The sequence below is a fragment of the Grammomys surdaster genome, unplaced genomic scaffold, assembly GCF_004785775.1.
Source record: "Grammomys surdaster isolate TR1022 unplaced genomic scaffold, NIH_TR_1.0 126531, whole genome shotgun sequence".
NCBI lineage: Eukaryota > Metazoa > Chordata > Mammalia > Rodentia > Muridae > Grammomys > Grammomys surdaster.
In genome coordinates, this window is record NW_021621323.1 from 18089700 (window position 1) to 18108943 (window position 19244).

The following is a 19244-nucleotide window of genomic DNA, read 5'->3' on the forward strand; positions in this document are numbered from 1 at the left end:
GACAAGATAAATTTAAGTTCATTTTGACTCATGGTTTCAGAGGTTTTGAAAAAGGAACTACTAACTTTTAGTCCAAAGAAACGAAAGGCAAATTCTGGACCCTTTGTGTTCATTACAGGCCTGCTCTTAACAGCTTCCTCATAAAACAGTGGATTAGGCAAAAGGCTAGGATGTTTACAGACCTAGGAGTTCTTTATGACCTCACCAGCTGAGGGCTGGTGGAGAATGAGAAAGTTACACAAGAATCCACAGAGAAGGAGAAGCTGTTACTAAGGGAAAAGCAAGTCATTGCGTAAGCCTCAGATCACCTTGGCCGACAACAGGTCAGCAGATCACCGCATTTACTCTTCCTTGACGAACTTTGGGACTCAAACAGCCAGGCAGTATATGTTAGCTTCCTGCTAGCTTGAGAAATAACACCTATGACATGTGGGTTCTGGGAACAGTTGCCTGGGTTATTTTGCAGAAACTTGAGTGAACTTTTGCTAAGACAAAGTCTCCTCCGGATGGATAAATACAATAAAGTAAAATGAAAAGCTTGGCGTCTGTCTTCCTGCAGTGTCTGTCCCTTTTTCTGTCTTAACTCCTGTGTCAGCTCTACGTATAGATAAATGTTTATCATTTTAAATGTTTTGTCCAAGACTAGTATAACTTGGTCTGTTGTCTGTTAGAACTGGTGTTTCTTTTACCTCACCCTTGTGTTTTCTAGGTACCTTATGCAACTACAGTCTATACCAGGAGACCAAAACATTTTGATGAGTAACTCAGCAGTTTCTGAGCAAAGCTGACCACTAAAATAGCCCACCAAATAAAAAGTGTGTGTGTGTGTGTGTGTGTGTGTGTGTGTGTACATAAGAAGCATATTTTTTGGAAACATTTGGGACTAAAAGACAATGACCAAACTTTAGTCCATCCCAGAAAAGTCAAAAGCCTATGCTTTGATTTTGTAAAGTTGGCACCTCAGTCACATTTTTTTGGGAGGTGTTAGGTCTCTTTTATGCTGAAGAGCCAATCAATGGAAGTTCTGCCTTGCCTGTCCATGCTTGGACATACCATATGCTTGGAGGTTGGCTCGAAGGCACAGATTTCGGAACTACTCTGGAGGCTGAGGCAAGAACATCACGGGTTCAAGGTCTGCCTGTAGAAACACCCCATTGCAAAAGTCCAAAGAGACCTGAGGGTATAGCTCAGAGCCTGTACACACTACCCAGAAATGCAAAAAGCAAATATTGTGACTTGGTCTCATTCCTGTTGTTCCCAAGCCATAAATCCTGCTATCAAATCTCAGTTTAGTGCACAGTTACTTGGCTTGGATGTTTCTGTGTCCATGTTGAGGTTGAACACCAAGACAAGGAAACAGATACAGAACAAAGCAGGTCACACCAGCAGACAGGAGGGCAGGATTAGCAGACGCAAGATAATAGACTTTTCCAAAAGCATGTTCTCAAATACCTGCTCTCAACAGGGTCCTAAGTTTCCACAATGTAATAGCCCATCAAGGGATTAATCTATAGATAGCTCAGAGCCCTCATGAGATAATCTTTTCCCCAAAGCTCTGCATTTACTTAGACACATAGTCCAGCCTGAGCTCAAACTCTGTAGGACAAACTTAAACTTTGACCCCCTTACCTCTGTGAGTGTTTGAGTTACAAGCATGTATAACCAGTTCATGTGATGTTAGTGATGAAATCCAGGGCTCTGTGCATGCTAGACAAGCTACCAGCTGAGGTCACCCCCAGTCTGTGTTTATTGCCTTCTGTATTCAGGCTTCAGTGATTAATGGGCCCTCTGGAAGACCACCTGTTAAATTACTAAGCTACAGGAGCCCATCTGATAAGCATCTGCAGGAATCCCTCATATTTAGAAGTGGAGAAGCAGCTGGGTATGGGGGAGTACTTTGTACTTTGATCACAGCCCTTGGATGGCAGAGTCTGGTGGTTCTGTGAGCTTGAGGCCAACCTAGTCTGTCTAGTGAGTTCCAGGACAGCAACATCTGCTTAGTGAGACCCTGTCCAAAACAAAGGAACAAACCTTGAGTCTACCCAGGACCATATCCCAAATGTTTCATACATCATTGCTGAGTGTGGATTTACTAAAGGCCATGGGAGGATGTTGAATCGTTGTTCTGGGAAGCCATATGATGTGCTTGGTATCGTTCCTCTGCTGCAGTGTAGACCATGGACTGGGGCTATTGAAGACACAAAAGCAAGAAAATGTTGAGAGCTGGAAGGAAGGAGGTGGCTGAAGAGATGGCTGAGAATACAAACTTGAGCTGTTTCCTAGAAGAGACTGGAGCCTTGAACTAAGATGCAGGGGCAGGAGCAGCTAGTGTGCGTGCCAGGGATGTGCTGTTTCTACTTAGGCTAGTGGGTGAGTGCTGACATAATTGAGGTGAAAAATAAAAATGCTGGAATGAGTGTGTGAGAATGAGTTCAGATAATGCGTGGGTTGGATTTGAGGTCTCTGGGACATCCTGGAGATGTACTGTTGGTACTTAGACATGACAGAACATAATGTTTACAGAATGGAAGAACATGGGAAAGTTGAAGGTGTGAAGAGAAGGAAAAACTTAACCGTAAGTAGACAGACACAGGCTTTGGACTTCCTTAACTGATCTACTTCTCCACACTTGGCTGTAGCAGTCAGTCTTAGTCATTAAATCTAATAATTGAGTGAATCAAGTTTTGAGGACATCACTAAACCAAGACAAATTCACCCGTTATTCAAATATAGATGGTCCCTTACAGACATGACTTAAACTGATTACAGTGGAGAGAAAACAACTTGGATTGTGCAGAAACTACACTGCAAGTTTTTTTCCTGGGCTAGTGATGAGTCTTGTTGTGCTGGGCATGTTATCAGTTTGTGCAACTGCAGACTAACTTACATATTCTCAACACTTCAGGGAAACTAGGTAAGGCCTTGGTACATTAGATCAATGCACCTTCAGTTTACACTACTTTGAATGTAAATTGTTTATTAGACCAGAACCCCACCCTAAGCTGACATATGCAAATACTTGTAGGCCAGGATGATGGGGATCAACAGCAGAAGTTTCAGGATGGTGAGATGGCTCAATAGGTAAAGCAGCCTGTGGCCAAGGCTGATGGACTGTGTTTGATCCCTGGGACCCACATGGTGAGAGAGAACCAACTGTCAGTTGTCCTCTGAGCACCGTTTATATGCACATGCCCACACACACATCCACAAACAAAAGTATAATAAAAACAGAAGTTCCTACCTTGTAACGGTTAGACCCCAGACTTAACACAGCTGACATCACGACAGAAGTACCATTCAGGCCTTAAACCTTTATGTGCTTAAAACCTTCAGCACATAAGCTGGGCAGTGGTGGCACACGCCTTTAATCCCAGCACTTGGGAGGCAGAGACAGGTGGATTTCTGAGTTCAAGGCCAGCCTGGTCTACAGAGTGAGTTCCAAGAAAGCCAGGGCTACACAGAGAAACCCTGTCTTGAAAAACCAAACCAAAAAAAAAAAAAAAAAAAAAAAATCCAGCACATAGGCAGCAACACCTGCCAAAAAGAACAAAGACCTAATCCACCAAGTCTATAGTTCTAAAAAGTTCCTAAATATACTACTCTTGCTGTTTGGCTTCTGTAGTTCCTAACCTGGCTGTTCTTGCTGAGGTGTGTCAACCTAGGATGTGGTTTTTATGCTTAAAAGTGGACTCTGAGAAAGGCTCAGAGCTGCACCAGGGTTCCACACACCCAGGGTAGTCGTCAGCTGACTAATGAAGAATTTTTATGGCTTGAACCCATGCAGGAGACTTCTCTGTGGATACCTCAACACCTTCTTACAATTACACTACTAAGACATTATTCTTGATGGTTTGAAAGGTTTTGTTACTTGGGACAGTATTGCATATAAAACAAACTCAGTATGTAGCTGAAGCTGACCTTCAATGTCTGATCCTCCTGCCTCTAGCACTTCAGGGTGCTAGGATTCCAGGCATGTACTACTACTCTTGTTTTGGAAGATTTAAAATAAACTTTGAATGTTAATATGTGACTAAAGATTATTTTTAGGTGACTTCAGTTTACTTAATGGAAGTATTTTGTTAAAACATTCCCTCCATTACTACAAATTAAGTGGAAAATAAAGGAACTTTCCATTGTTGTAACTAAAATGTGATATTAAAGGGAGGGAAGATTTATTTTGGCTTTGTTCCATAGGCTGTCATCTGTGATCCCATGGCAAGAAGTCAATACCAGGAAGGAAATGTGTAGAACCAAAACTAGTCACCTTGTGGCTCTATGAAGAAAGGTGAAGAGGCCAGAGATTTAATTACCTCTTGCAAGGACTTGTCCCCAAAGACTTAACTTCACTAGGCCCTTCTAATAGTCTTACCACTTCACAATAGCACTGTGGGCCTTTGAAGTACATTTAAGACACTATTAAGTTGCTTATAAGAAGTTTTCAGAAAGTTCAAATAAGTCAATGAAGACAAAATGAGAAGTATTAATGGAAATGTAATGAGTCAATACTCAAAAATATTGTTTTGAAGCAAAGAATTATTTGGCCCTCTAGGATTCACAGGACAGAAAAATCATACAGCAATGGTTTGCCCCTTGAGTTTTAGTCAAGAAATGTTTACTAGGAGTCTCCTAAGTGTATAAAGAAACTACCTTTCTTCTCCTGTCTGCAGTTGTCACAGAGGCAACACATATTACTGTTTTAATAAAGGAAGCATAGATGCTAGGTTGCTTGTGACGCCAAACAGTGAAGGTAAATGTTACGATTTTATAGTTACTGAAATAAGGGGTGCAATAAATAACAAAGGCGCTCCAACCAAGAAGCATCAACAGGTCTGATGAGCGCTGCTCAAGTACCAGAAAGCAGGCCAGGTCGGGTGCATGCCTAAGCCATTGGAGGAGGTGAACTGGGTCATTTAACCTACTGGCCAGTGAAAATCCTACTGTTTAGTCCTGTTTTGTTTAGAACAAAATTAACGAATCATTCCTCCAGTTTCAGTTGCTAAGATAAATTCCAGCCCTCTTACATCTTCTTTTACCCCGTATTTTCCTGGGAGGCTTCTGTCATTTTAGGCTTGTTGGAGGTTCACTTAGTTCTTTGTTTCTGCACAGTTCATGAGTTTGCTCCAGAACATTCTTACCTTACCCCCACACCACAGCTTGAACAATGCAAGAAACAGGTATGCGTACGCTGTGTCCGCATCCTCCACACCACGGCAGTTTTATAACATCTACACATTTTTTGATCATTTCAAAGTTTTTTTAAAAACAAATTTATCTATTTAGGAGTGATCTGTCTGCATGTACTGACATGCCAGAAGGAGCCATCAGATACTTTTACAAATGGTCATGAGCCACCAAGTGGTTGCAGGGAACTGAACTGACTTCTGGAAGAACAGCCAGTGTTCTTAACCACTGAGCCATCTCGGCAGCCCTCAAGAGTTCTTTAAACATAACTCATTTTATACTGCTTATTTATCTATTAATTTATTTTCTTTAAATAACCAAATGCTGAAAATTAGACACACATTAAAATAGCTGATATTCATTTTCCCTTTAACAGTCTAAGACCAGAAAAATCATCTTATACTTTTTATTCCAAGGGGCACACAATTGATTTTGTCAGTAATCTTTATTTCCAAATAGAAATCACTAAATATATGTATTTATATAAATTATGTGATAACCTTCAGAAAAATCAAGATCTATAAAATGCTATGGTTTGCTTTGTAAATTTTAATTGCGAAATTTCTTCTTTTTTCGGAACTTCTTTCCTTCTGCATTTGCTGCTTTTTCAGCCATGATTTCCGAATACTTCCTTCGATTAAATCTGAAAGAAAAAAAAAACAAACCTTTATATCAGGTATTAGCAGTTAATACAGCTCTAGGGATGAGGCTCAATCCCAAAATGCTCTATACTGAATCCTTTTGTAGAAACCACACTGCTACCAAGTGTCAGGAGGCTGAGGGCAGGCAGCAGTGGTTTCTGTCCTCAGTTTGTATTCACATTACTTGGGTTTTGAGAGTTTGTCTCGCTATGGCTGGCCTTGAACTTCCTTGACTCAGCATCCTATGCACTGGAGTTACAGAGCCAGCTGCAGTGGGCAGTCGGAAAGCAGAGGCAGTTGATCTCTGAGTTCCAGGACAGCCAGAGCTATAGAGTGAGACACCCTGTCTCAAAACAAAAGCCAAAACCTTAAGAAACAGAGCAATAATTTTCAAAGTCTGCTCTCCAGATAAGGTCTGTTAGGAGCAGTTTCCACAAGAACAGTAAGGCCCTAACTGCCCCTCACCCTTGTTCTCATGAGGGTGCAAGCGTAGTTGAGAGGGGAAATGACAGGTGGTTTGGCAGAAATAGATAGGAGACTCTAGCTTCCTCATGCCAAAGACCAAATTATTTGTGTTGTGGTAGTCTCATAAAAACATAGTCACCAAATGTAATCTACAAACTTCTGTGTACTTAAGAAAAACACACATTACAAAATGTAAATTACCTCCTGAACTCAGAATCAGCCAGCAGTTCTTCCACAATAGTCTTCTTCCTCTGTTTCTTGGGAATTCGTGAATGGTAGAAGTCAGCTGGATTATCAACGATGGTTCCCACCTAAGAACAATTGAAGGAAATAAATCATGCGGTACCTGGATGTTAAGTTGCTCCACATTTAAGTATAGAGCTAAAGCTTTTTTGTAGAAAGGAACAGAAAGCACAACCTATTTTATACATGTCTTAAAATTATGCCATTTTATAAAAGCAAAAATAAACCTATTATTAGCCAGTACAATAGTACTACTGGTATTTCCCTATTAGAGTGTATAATATGTCCAAAATTTTCTTTTAATTGTATTTATTTTATGTATATGAGTATATTGTTGCTGTCTTCAGACACACCAGAAGAAGGCATCAGATCCCATTACAGATTGTGAGTCACCATGTGGTTGCTGGGAATTGAACTCAGGACCTCTGGAAAAGCAGTCAGTGCTCTTAACCACTGAACCACTGAACCATCTCTCCAGCCTATAGGTCCAAATTTTATATACTTCAGTGCTAAACACTAAATTCATGATGAATAGCACAATATAATATAAACTGTGCTTTCTAATTAAATGATGTACATATAAATTCTACATTCCTATTTGATTTTAAAAGTTATAAACACTGCCTGCCTAGAACCTGTTTTAATAAAAGGTCTTCATTTGTTCATTCAGCTGACTGCAGTTACAGGAGGATTACCGTGTGCCAGGCACTCTGCTTAGGTGACGGGGAAAACAAGGACTACGATGACCTAGTCCGTGCCAGTGAGGGGTCACGACCTTACGGCAGAGCCAGACATTACAGTACTAAAAACTAAACACATTACAGTACAAACGACATACATGGAACAGAACACTCACATGGCTCTGAAGACATAGTGACCTGGTTTACTAAAGGAGTTAAGAATGACAAACATGACATTTTAACTTGGCTCTATATAGTTCAAAGTTCACCAAGCAAACAAGGGAGAATAAAGTCAAAGAACAGCAGAGACTGGGTAATATATACCCTGTTTGTTTACATTTTAAGGACCAGGCCTGATTTCATAAGGTGCCAGCTTCAGGAATAGACTGTAAGTCCCAGAAACTAAGCCATAAGACACCAGCTCTGTCAACAGACCATAAAATCCAGAACAAGATCATAAAACCCTCTCCCAAAGAATAGCCTGGGGATAAGCACAAAAATGGGGAAATATCTTATCTCAGAATGGGCCACCTTTGCTAGACAGCCCTGTGTCATCCCATGGCTGAACGTCTGTGACACAGGAATGTGGACCACTCATCACCTGTCATTCCCTAGCACCCAGCAATGAAATTTTAGATTACTTAATCCTCCTAGAGAGTTCCCCCAATTCTCTATAAGAAGGTCTGCATGCCTTTGTCTGGGGTCGCCATTTTGGAGAATGGTTGATCCTCCTGCATGCTGGATATTTCTGCAGAATAAACGATCCTTATTTTTGCATACTATCTGAGTCTGGGGTCTTCCTTCAGTGATTTTAGGACCCTTACAGCAGAAGATCCGAGACAGCGGAGTACAAAGTGTGGTGAAGGTTTGAGGGCTTGATAACAAAGAGTTGTCAAGCTAGTTTGGGTGCAGATTATGATAGTCTAAAGGAAGTGAAATGGAGTACCCCCAAAGTCACTAAGAATTACTCAAAATTTCTCAGAAGTACAGCCAGAAAACAAATATTTAAGTAAATTACAGAATACAGACTAGCTACAATGAAACCAGAGGGCAAGACACCTAACTCATAATAACCCAAGTGAGCAGAAGAGGGTTGAGAAGAGTGGAAACCTCAACTTGCACGCTCACTGGGAGACACCAACAAGCAATGTTTGAATGCCTTGCTACCTTTTTAAAAAAGATTTATTTATTTTTATTTATATGAGTACACTGCAGCTATCTTCAGACACACACTAGAAGACTGCATTGAATCACATTACAGATGGTTGTGATCAACCATGTAGTTGCTGGGAATTGAACTCGGGACCTCTGGCAGAGCAGTCAGTGCTCTTAACTGCTGAGCCATCTCTTCAGCCCAATGCCTCTCTACCTTGCAAAGGAAAAGGAATGAAAAAATAATTTCCTCTTTCTGCATCCTGAGTGAACTTTTGCTCTTAGGTTAGTACTATCAATACATTAGACACAAAGATTCTGGGAATTTAATAGAGCTACCCTTGATCCCAGCTGCCATGTTTAATGTTGCCTCTTTGTACCCAGGACCCATTACAAAATGGTGGCTAAACAGTGTAGAGCCTAAGGCACTGACCACAGGCTGGGTATGCACGTGTCAATCCTTTCTTACTTTAACAGTAAACACAACATTGCTTAGCTACTCTCCACAGAACATAACCACTATTAAGTATCATACCTGGAAGTACTTAGGGAAGCCGTCTCTGTCATTTTTCTTGTAAAACCTTTTTGGGTCCATGCTTGCTCTCATCTTTAATGCTCTGAGATCATTTTTCAGCTCGTCTGTCAGTTCTGGAGCTTTCATGCCAAACCAACCATTACCAGCTGTTTTTTGTCGCTCTTTCTGAAATACAAGTGTTAAAAAAAAAAAAATTAAGAAAAAAAAAAAAAAAGGATTTGTTTGACTTTTATGTATGTGTCCATGCACGTGTGTGCAGGTAACTGTGTAGATGAAGTGTGTTGGATTTTCCGAGCTGGAGTTATAGGGAGTTAAGAGATACATGATGTGGATGCTTGGAAACAAAATCTGGTCCTCTGTAAGAGCAGCAAGGGTTCTTGACCACTGAGCCATCGCTCCAGCTACCCAAATAAACACTCTTAACTTTGTAAGAGTAGAGAGACTAGTAACCCCTTAGGCACACTGCCTACTGTGCTATAAGGTAACTTCCCCTAAAATCATGAAACAGAAAATTATGTGAATTACTTGGGTGTGATAGTGTATACTTGTGATCTCAATACTCAATTGAGGATGGATGATTTTGAATTCAAGATATCAACCTGGGCTACCCTTTCAGGCTCTGGATAGGGGAGAATTTACAAGAGCTGGGAACGTAACTCAGTTGACAGAGTTCTTGCCTGGCAAACATGAATCCCTGGGGTTAATGTTTAGCACTACATGAACTGGATATGGTAATGTACACCTGTAATCCCAATAGCCAACCTAGCATATGCGAGATACTGTTTCCAAAAAAAAAACCAACCCCAAACCCAACTTTATAGTAAGCATTAACACCCAGGATACAAAAGGATACAAAACAAAGAAAGAAAGAAAGAAAGAAAGAAAGAAAGAAAGAAAGAAAGAAAGAAAGAAAGAAAGAAAGAAAGAAAGAGAGAAAGAAAGAAAGGGGGGGAGGGGGGAAAGGAAGAAAAAAAAAAGAAGTCCCCCCCCCCCCCAAAAAAAAACCCCAAAATGTTTGGCACAGCATCAGTTTCATAAAGGAAGACTCCCTGGATGATTTGCAGGGAAAGGAACACACAGCTTCCACTTTGTCTAAAGGAGCTCATACGAGAGGAAAATCATTTTAGGAGCTGGTATAGAAGTATTATTTTTTTTATTCAGTTACTTAAGTCTTAAGGGTCTTAGAAACTACTTAACTCTCAAGTCCAGAACTTTATATTATGCCCAAAACAAAACTGTTATTCTTTTGAAAACTCTACCTAATATTTTGTTTCATTCATTCAAACTTTAGTGCCTGCCACATGCCAGTGTGCTCTGTATCAGCACCTTTTATATCTCTGTGTTAGTTCAAATACTAAAACAACAGTTTGCTTCCATTCCCCCATTTGCCAGACTAAGTGGACCAGAGCTTTAAGTTGGGTGTATTAATTCTATGCAGTAGAGCTCCTAGCCTACAGTAATGTATTTAAAAGCCAAATGATGTGGATGGTGACCCTGTATACTGGCTGTCACTGTTTAAGGTATGTTTTAAAAAACTGTATTTGTGGGACTCAAGGCATAGCTCAGTGACAGGGCACATGCTTACAGCATTTGCAAGACATCAGGGTTGACTTCCGAAGACACACAAAAAACTGTATTTATATGTGCCATTTGGCTGCAAAGACATACAAAGCCACATTAAACATGTTGATGGAATCACAGTTTATGGCCCTTAGTACCTAAGAACTTTGGTCCAATCTATAATGGCCAATCCATAGATAAAGCTTAAATTGCAGTACAACTGCAATATTACACAACCTGAAAATACAAAGACGAAGCACACATGAGTCATCTAAATACGAAGTCCCAACTTACCCTGCGCTGTTTCTGAAGCTGATGCTTTGACTCACTGTATGGTGGGACACAATAGTTTTTTTCAAAATCAGGTGTAATGACAGTTTTCTGCAAAAGCTACGAAAATACAAAATAATTATTTTCTCTTTCCTCCCCATTTAAACTTAGGCTTTTATATTTTATATAGGCAGATCTACTAATCTATTTCTGAGTAATTTTTGCACTTTAAAAGTATTTCCTGTCAACCTCATGGCCTTGCTCTTGATCCCTGGAACCTACAGGGTGGGGACACCTGGCTCCTGCATGTTGCCCTCTAACCTTCTACACCACAGCACAACTGTGCCCCCCCACACACACACACAATAGTGAGTGTTTAAAGAAATACAAGAAAATAGTACTCCTTGGGATTAAGTGGTGGACGAAAAAGAAAATAATGGTCATCTTGAATTATTTCAAGTAGCATCTCTTACAGATCCCTATTCATAAAAAGTAAGTATTCTAATAAGAGAGAAAAAAGAGCAGAACATGTCGGTCTGGCATGGCCTTAGTAGGGACAGAATGACATGGTTTTTACCCCAGAACAGGGACAGCAGGCATGGGCCTCCATGAATGTAGGTGGGCATAAGGCTTGTTTGTATAATGTACATTTACATTCTTCCTTCAAGAAAGGACCTGCTAATGTTAATAACTTCATGATAATCAGAATCCAGGTGGTGAAGGTGTAGTTAGTGTCTCAGGAAAATGGTAAATGCTGGGAAACCTCAGGACAGTCCTTAAGGCTGTGGAAAAGAACTCTAAAACATGAGTTTGAAAATATATAATTTCTCAACCACGTAAAATATAAGGATGCAATATGAATTATGAGAGGCTTCACGAATCTAAACAACAAAAGCAGATGCACTGTGAGCCAACTTCTCAGAATGATACTATGAAAGGAAATAAAGGTATTTAAGGAGTAGTCACAGAAGATCCCACCCAGCTAAGGTTTTTTTTGTTTGTTTGGCTGTTTATGCTTATAAAGGCAGACAGATTTCTGAGTTCAGGATCCGCCTGGGACAGAGCAAGGTTAGGACCAGGTATGGTAGAAATGGTAATTTCAGTATGGGGCCCCACCCAGCTAGTTATCATCTGTGCTTAACAGAGGCAGACAGGTGTCTGAATTCTTTTGCAATGTTAAAAGGAAATATATACTTGCAGTTTCCTAAGAATTAAGGGGCTGGGGTCACAGAATGCAGATTCACAGGATAATCAAAAGGAGACCTAGAGTAAATGACTGGACTGATATGTAAAATAGAAGAGTGGGTTTAGGATCTGCAAGATCATAGAGGTGAGCCATCCAGAGAATTTTTTAGAACAAAAGAGAACAGCTTGTAGAACTGTCTTGAACAGAGAATGGTAGGAGAAAGCTGTTAGTATTCTGTCTAAACTCCACCTCCACAGTTATCTGGGAACAGCCAGGTAGGCCTGCCCACTATAAGATGGGCTGCTTGCCTCCTCCCCTCTCTCTTGCTCTCTTGCCTCTAGCTTCTCTCTGTCCCCCCGGCCCTCCCCCCTCTCCCCCTCTCTCCACGTGGTCATGACCGGCCTCTACTTCTCTTCTTCCTCTCTCCTCTCCTCTCTCCTTCCATCTTCTTCCTCTACGTCTCCCCTCACCTTTGCCTGATCTCCTGATTAGCCCCCCCCCTCAACCGTTTGGTCTAGTGTGGTCTGTTCTAAGCTGCTCGAGGACGTCTAACAAAAGCTGTCTAAAGAGAGATGGTTGGAGATCCTCGGAGAGAGAACTTAGAGAAGGGAGTCTGGAAAGCAGAACATAAGCTGCCAGCTTGGACTCTCACTTTGTTTTCACTCCTCCCAGACACCCCTTGTCTCAGAACCCCTCTCCAAGCCAAGGCTGGTCCTTGGCTAGAACAGCCCAAACAGAGTTTTGCGTTAGGAAAAGTAGTCATTTTCCAAGGACCGAAGATGGGACAGTTCATGTAGCTTACCTCGTTTTTCTTTTTCTCCTTGATCTGGGTTAGAGTTTTCTTGTGAGGCTGCGGTTTGTCTACATTGAAATTAATGTACAAACCACCCAACTGCTGGATGTTTAGTCCAGGGTCTATGCTGCTACTTGTCAATTTCAGACTAAAAGAGAAAAGATCACTTAGATGAAGTAATTAAGACAAAATAGAAACAAGATTGCATGTTAAAAATCACACATGGAGCTGGGCAGTGGTGGCACACGTCTTTAATCCCAGCACTTTGGAGGCAGAGGCAGGTGGATTTCTGAGGCCAGCCTGGTCTACAGAGTGAGTTCCTGGACAGCCAGGGCTATACAGAGAAACCCTGTCTCGGGAAAAAAAAAAAAAATCATACATGGATAAAAAGCATCTTATCTTTATAATGTAGTTACTGAAACACTGAATAAACATCTATCTCATTCATTCAGAAGAGTCTGGGATAAATAATGAATCAATACCGCCAGAGAAGACATCCAGAGTCCCAAGATTTTCTAAGACGATTAAGCATGTAACATACCCACAGATTTCATGAAGAACTTTAAGAAGAGCAATTTGGTTCAGCTTCACACTGAAGGACACAGTTCAGAAAACCTACTGTATCTCTGAACTCATGGCCTTGTCAACACCTAGAACTCACAGGGTGGAGGAGACACCTGGATCTTGCAGGTTGTCCTCTAAAAACAATAAACAACCAACCTCAGAGTCAGGGAGGGCATCTTTTTTGTTTGCTTTCCATGACAGGGTCTGGTGTGTGCCACCATTGTAGGGCACCTATTAGGACAGTGACTGACTACATTTCTAGTGGCTAATGCCAATCAAGGCCCAATCCAGGAAGAGCTTTTTAAACAAGACAACTACTAAAGAGAAAGCCTCAAACATTAGAGCTTTCAATAAAAAATGGATGGGATTACAGGTGACTATTTTCTTCATACTTTTCCGTATCTTCTCAGTTCTTCTGCAATTAACATAAAAAATTATGTTCTTGTTTTGTCTTTACTCTTTTGTACATTTATGTGCTTGTGTGTGTTTACATGTATGTGTGTAGTGTGCATGCACATACGTGCATCCCGAGTTCGACTTTGGGTATCTTCCCTGATCATCTTCACTTTCTATATATTTAGGCAGGGTCTCTCACTTGAACCCAGAGCTCACAGACTCAGGCAGTCTAGCTAGTTGGCTTGCTTGGAGATCCCATTTCTACCTCTGGAGCACTGACATTATAGGCAGGCCATCATGCTGATCTGTCATTTTACATGAGGGCTGGGGATATGAATCCAGTCTTCATACTTGCATGGCAAGCTTTTTACCTCTAAGTCATTACTTCTCACTCCCATAGATGATATCTAACAGATTACCAAAAGTACATCTTAGCTCTTACTGGTGAGAAAAATACAACTGCCAAAAGTCTCACAAATAAATACAAGGGAAACTTGTATTCAGTCAGGCGGAACTTGTATGAGTCAAGTGGAATTCATCCGCATTCTGACGTGTATACTAATATACCACTGTTTGTACTTCTATGGCAAATCAACCACTTGACAGAGATATCAAAAACTGACTTGTAAATGGATGAATAAAGCTACTCCCAGAACAGAGATAAGTTTATCTCCCTATAAGTTTTTGGTCATAGAAGTCCTTGAGACTCCACAAAACAATATAGGTTATTACCATGACTCTTGGTTGACCGCCAAGAACAAGGTATCCAGACTCTACTGCTTTGTTATCACAGGCTTTAATTTCAGGCCATAGAAGTCAAGCTGGAACTGAGCTGGAAACATCTTTCCTGTTGCAAACTTTAAGTGCTGGAAGGTACTATGTAGGCTGCCTGGGAAAAAAAGCCATCACCGGTCTTACTCAGCCATGGGCCTACACGTTGTACTACTGACTTGTCGGAGAAGCTATGCCTGCCTATTCGTGTACTGTTAATTGGGGTAACCAACCGCTAATTGGGTTTGAGGCCCACTTACTGAAATTCATACTTGGTACTATAAAGCCTGTCAGAAGCCTGTGGTTGTCGATAGGCCCTAGTGGGGAATTTATTATTTTTGCTAGATATGCTGAACTCATTAAAAATAACTTTCTAAATGTTTAGATTTATCCTTAGATATGATGAGACAGCCCCCCCCCCCTTTCTGGGAGTGGGTAACAGTTACTACTAAGACTCAAAACTGGCTAAAGTGCTGAGAATAATTGTCTCAAAATGGTAATTTCTAGGTGGGACATTTATGTCACCTCTTCCAAAAGATGGGGCAGACAGAACGTAAGAACAGGAGGAAGAAGAGCGGGAGCAGTGACATGGAAACTGTTGTGGGTATGACATGGTAGTTGCACCCAGAACTCAAAGCAGCTGTTGAGTACTGCACAAGACTGGAGCCGTCAGTATTTTGGATTTTTGTTTTTTTAACTTTCTACTGATTCTTTGTGAGTTTCCTATCAGGTACAGGGAGATGAGTGGGACCGAGGTGCATGATGTGAAACTCACCAGTCTGCATTTTGTAATGAAATGTCCAGGAGCTCATGAGGCCCCACCTCTCTCTGAGGACCTATAGGCAGTTAGTGATGACTGAGGGAGGGAGAGACATTTTCTTCAATGGTATAGCACTAGTAAGCTTCTTATGAGCTTGTAAATAACCCCAATCCCTAGTCCCATAAACATTAAATGCACTGGGTCACCCATGTCCCGAGAAGACATGAAAAGTAGAAAGAGGACTAGCTGGGGAAAGGGGCATCAGTGGGGATGTGGGTCTGAGGGACACTTAAACCTCAATACAGTATATACACACAGGAAACTATCACGAGACATTATCATAATACATGCTAATAAAGACTACTTTGGAGGCAGAGGTATAGCTCAGTGGTAAAGGGCACACTTGTCATGCTGAAGCCACAGGTGTGTTCCTCAGCAGGACCTCTCCAATCTCCTTTCAAAGGTAGTACTTACAGCTTAGACTTGGTGTTACTGAGTAAGTCTTCCTCATCACTAGACTCATCCTTATTCCCATCACTGTCTGATGAGCCTTCTTCACTATCTTCCTCCTCTTTTTCTTCCTCAACAGCACCTTCGCTTGGTGCCTTGTCTTCTAGGTAAAAGTTTTTGTCAGCACTCAATCCAGGAGTTTTGTCAATTACAAAGAGTGCACTATCACACGTGGTATCTTCCAAGTCCTCAGCTGATGCCTCCTTTTGGCCACTGTTTTCAACAGAACACAAAGTGTCCCTTCCATTCTCACTACTGTCAGACTGTAGGCTTTCATCACTGCTAAGAAATAATAAAACAGAACTATCTACATCCTGAGCCATGCTGAGTTCAGACTTGCATGGTCTAGTATCACATTCAAGAGCGACACCACTTTGGCTGTTGCTGTTCTCACTGACACCTGCATCTGTGAGCACATCGTTGCTGTCGCCATGACTGAGCTGTGCCAAGTCACTCTTGTTTATGCTGCCCCTTCTCTCGTCATTCCATCTTGCTATTTTCACAACTGCAAACTTGTGGTCTAATGATTTCATTACAGCCTCCCGATCTGGACTTGAAAGCTGGGAAGTGGGTTTTTTATTTGGGATGCTTGACTGAGTCTGAGACACTGACTGATGAAGGCTGGTGTCTTGAGCTTCAGAAAGACTAACCTGGGAATCCTTCTCATTAATTACCTTTTCCTCTAGGACTTTGGGGTCCTCATCATCCAGACTCTTACAGTTCTCCTTTCTGACTTCTGTAAGAGACACAACATCAGCTTGTTTTTCCTCTTGGATATGCAAGTTTTGATGGGTTTGGGTTGTCAGTTTTTCCCCTGAATTTCTGTGGATGGGATCATCAAAGTCATTATTATAAGTTTCATTATCAGAAATACTTGGCATACTTCTCTGAGAAAGTGGACTTGCTGATAACTGAGAGGCCTGTTTAGCATCTGAGTCTTCTGAATCTACAGACGCACCCACAATTTGCTTTTTATTTCCTGGTGTAATCTTAGTATCTTTTTTCTCAGCTTGGAACTGTAATTTCTTCTGCACATTCCTGGCTGTTCTCCTCGGTGCAATCTCCAGTGATGAAATGCCTGAGCAGGACGACTCAGCCTCAGATATAGTTTCCGAATATGATTCTTGGCTTGAATCTCTTTGAGATTTAGCCCTATTTCTGGTTCTTCTTTCTGTGGAAGGTACAACCATAGAAACCCCTGAAACATGAGACTCTGCTTCAGAAACAACTCCTTCATCAACAGGTTCATGTTGAGGGGTTACTTTCTGCCTTTTCCTAACACTGGACTTTGGGACAGGCGTAATTACGACTCGCCGTTTCCTGGTTACTCTTATAATGGGCTCTTGGACCTCTAACACTGAAGAAACCTCAGAAGCATGAGACTCTGTTTCAGAAGCTTCTCCATCAGAAATCAGTACAGTGATCTCTGCTGGGCCTGCGGTTCTGCTGTTCCTGCTTCTAGAGAGGACTGAGCTTTGTTCCTTTGCAGACTGTGATTCAGCAGTGCTGCCATCGGATTCTGATTCTCTTTTGCTTTCTAGATGTGTCCCAGTTCTCCGAGGAACAGACTTCTGAAAACCAAAACCAAACACAGTATAGTTTAGATAGGGCAGGGACAAGAGCAAAGGCAGAACCCGCCTAAGGAGCAAAATGTAAGAAGGTACTAAACAAAGCCAAACTCACAATAAAATATTTTTTTTACTTGCCTCATCCTAAGCTTCAGAAAGCAGAACTAAAAAAAAAAAAAAAAAAACTTTTACTTAAAGAAAAAGGAGGAAAATTTTAAATCATTTATAGAGGCTCAGGGATCGGGGGAGTTAAGTACTAATTGAGCACGTGTTTAGGAGTGTATAAGGTAATCTGATACTTGTCTGGATTTTTACATACAAGAAAGGGCTGCTCTGTGATCCTTACCACACAATTTAAAGAGCATAGCATCACCAGAAGACAATCAGAGGCTCTGAGAGACATCGCTGCCACCCTTCATATGCCGGAGGACTTAGTGCTGGGGCCACTGCTAGTCTCTCCACGTGAAAACGATGCTCCTTCCCATCCCCAAAACTAGGCTCGGTCGAGGTGGCTGGAATTAATCTTCCCTGGTATTGTCTCAACAGTAAACTTAAAAGGCCTCATCCATGCAAGACAAGCTACCTAAACTCTCCTAAGAGCCCTAAAAGACCCCGGGGCCCAACCAAGTTCCGAGCCGGCCCGACGCTGTACTACGCTCGCACGGCTCAGTTCCTCATCGCTCTCCTCCGCCCCGCCGGCCGCTCCAATCAGCGGCGAGGAGACCCGGAGAACCTGGGACCCAGCTCACCTTCTGCTGGGAGTTTTCTTGGAGCCTGGTCCGAGAGACCCCGGATCTGGTGAGCACCATTTTTCCGACTCCGTATTCCCAGCAGCCCGCGCGACTTCCTCTGTTCCGACGCTTCGGAAGTGCGTCAGGACAGGAACGCGCTTAGGATTCCCTGCGGAAACCGTGACTCTGGAGAATCGTTCCTTCCCGGCTCTGCTGCAGTTCTAGACATCTCCGCTGTAGTGCGGGTCAACCCGGTACAAAAGACCCGACCTGCCTCTAGTTCCCAGCGTCTCCATTGTGCTCTCCGCGTCGATAGAGGTCTTCCTCGCCGTTTAACACAAAATGGGAAGTCGCATCGTTTACCCTGTTTTCCATCCGTCTCCCCCTGTACAGTAATTGTGAGATCTTTGACGTCTTTACTGAGGCCAAAGGAGACTTTAGTCCTTTTAGAAAACAGTATTTTAATAATGAGTATTTTAATAACTTAATAAATGAGGTTTCGATATTTGATTAGGATATAAGGATGTATGTTAAATGCACCCAAGTTCTCGGAGAATAATTTAGAAAGCTATGGGATTTAACTAAAATGTCTCGGGATTTGAAGTAGCTTTTTAAAAAAGTGAAATTGTTGGTCGGGCGGTGGTGGCGCACGCCTTTAATCCCAGCACTTGGGAGGCAGAGGCAGGCGGATTTCTAAGTTCGAGAGTTTGAGGCCAGCCTGGTCTACAGAGTGAGTTCCAGGACAGCCAGGGCTACTCAGAGAAACCCTGTCTCGAAAAACCAAAAAATAAAAAAAATAATAATAATAAAATAAAAAAAATAAAAAAGTGAAATTGTGAAGGAGAGGGATAAAAGGGTTTGTTTGTTTGTTTGTTTGTTTTACAATGATAGGAAAAGACTGGCCAGAATCAAAAGAGTTTTAGTATTTTTGTTTTGTTGAGACAAGATTTCTCTACATAGCCCTGGCTGTCCTAGAACTCACTATGTAGACCAGCCTGATCCCATCACAGATATCCATCTGCCTCCCAAGTGTTGGGATGCATGGGCCACCGCACCCGACTGAGGTGTTTTAGGTTTTGTTTTGTGGATGAAAGATGGAGAACTAGAATATGTTGAAAGGCTACAAAGGGCATTGAGGAGCGGATAGATGAATTAGTGGTGGAAGCAAGAAAAAGAATGGTTTATTTTCCTTCACTTTTTAACACAAAATAATTTTTCCTAAAAACATCTTTCCGTGC

General features: G+C 41.7%; 1 protein-coding gene across 1 annotated transcript; it reads right to left on the reverse strand.

Moving 5' to 3' along the window:
- Positions 1–5607: 5607 nt before the first annotated feature.
- Positions 5608–18125, reverse strand: Dnttip2 (deoxynucleotidyltransferase terminal interacting protein 2). Its single transcript, XM_028760500.1, has 7 exons — positions 18025–18125; positions 15672–17278; positions 12716–12854; positions 10752–10847; positions 8898–9062; positions 6489–6598; positions 5608–5824 (listed from the first exon to the last, which is right to left on the reverse strand). The coding sequence occupies exons 1-7, from the start codon at positions 18082–18084 to the stop codon at positions 5731–5733; spliced, it is 2271 nt and encodes a 756-aa protein (XP_028616333.1). The 5' UTR covers positions 18085–18125; the 3' UTR covers positions 5608–5730.
- Between the last annotated feature and the right edge of the window lie 1119 nt (positions 18126–19244).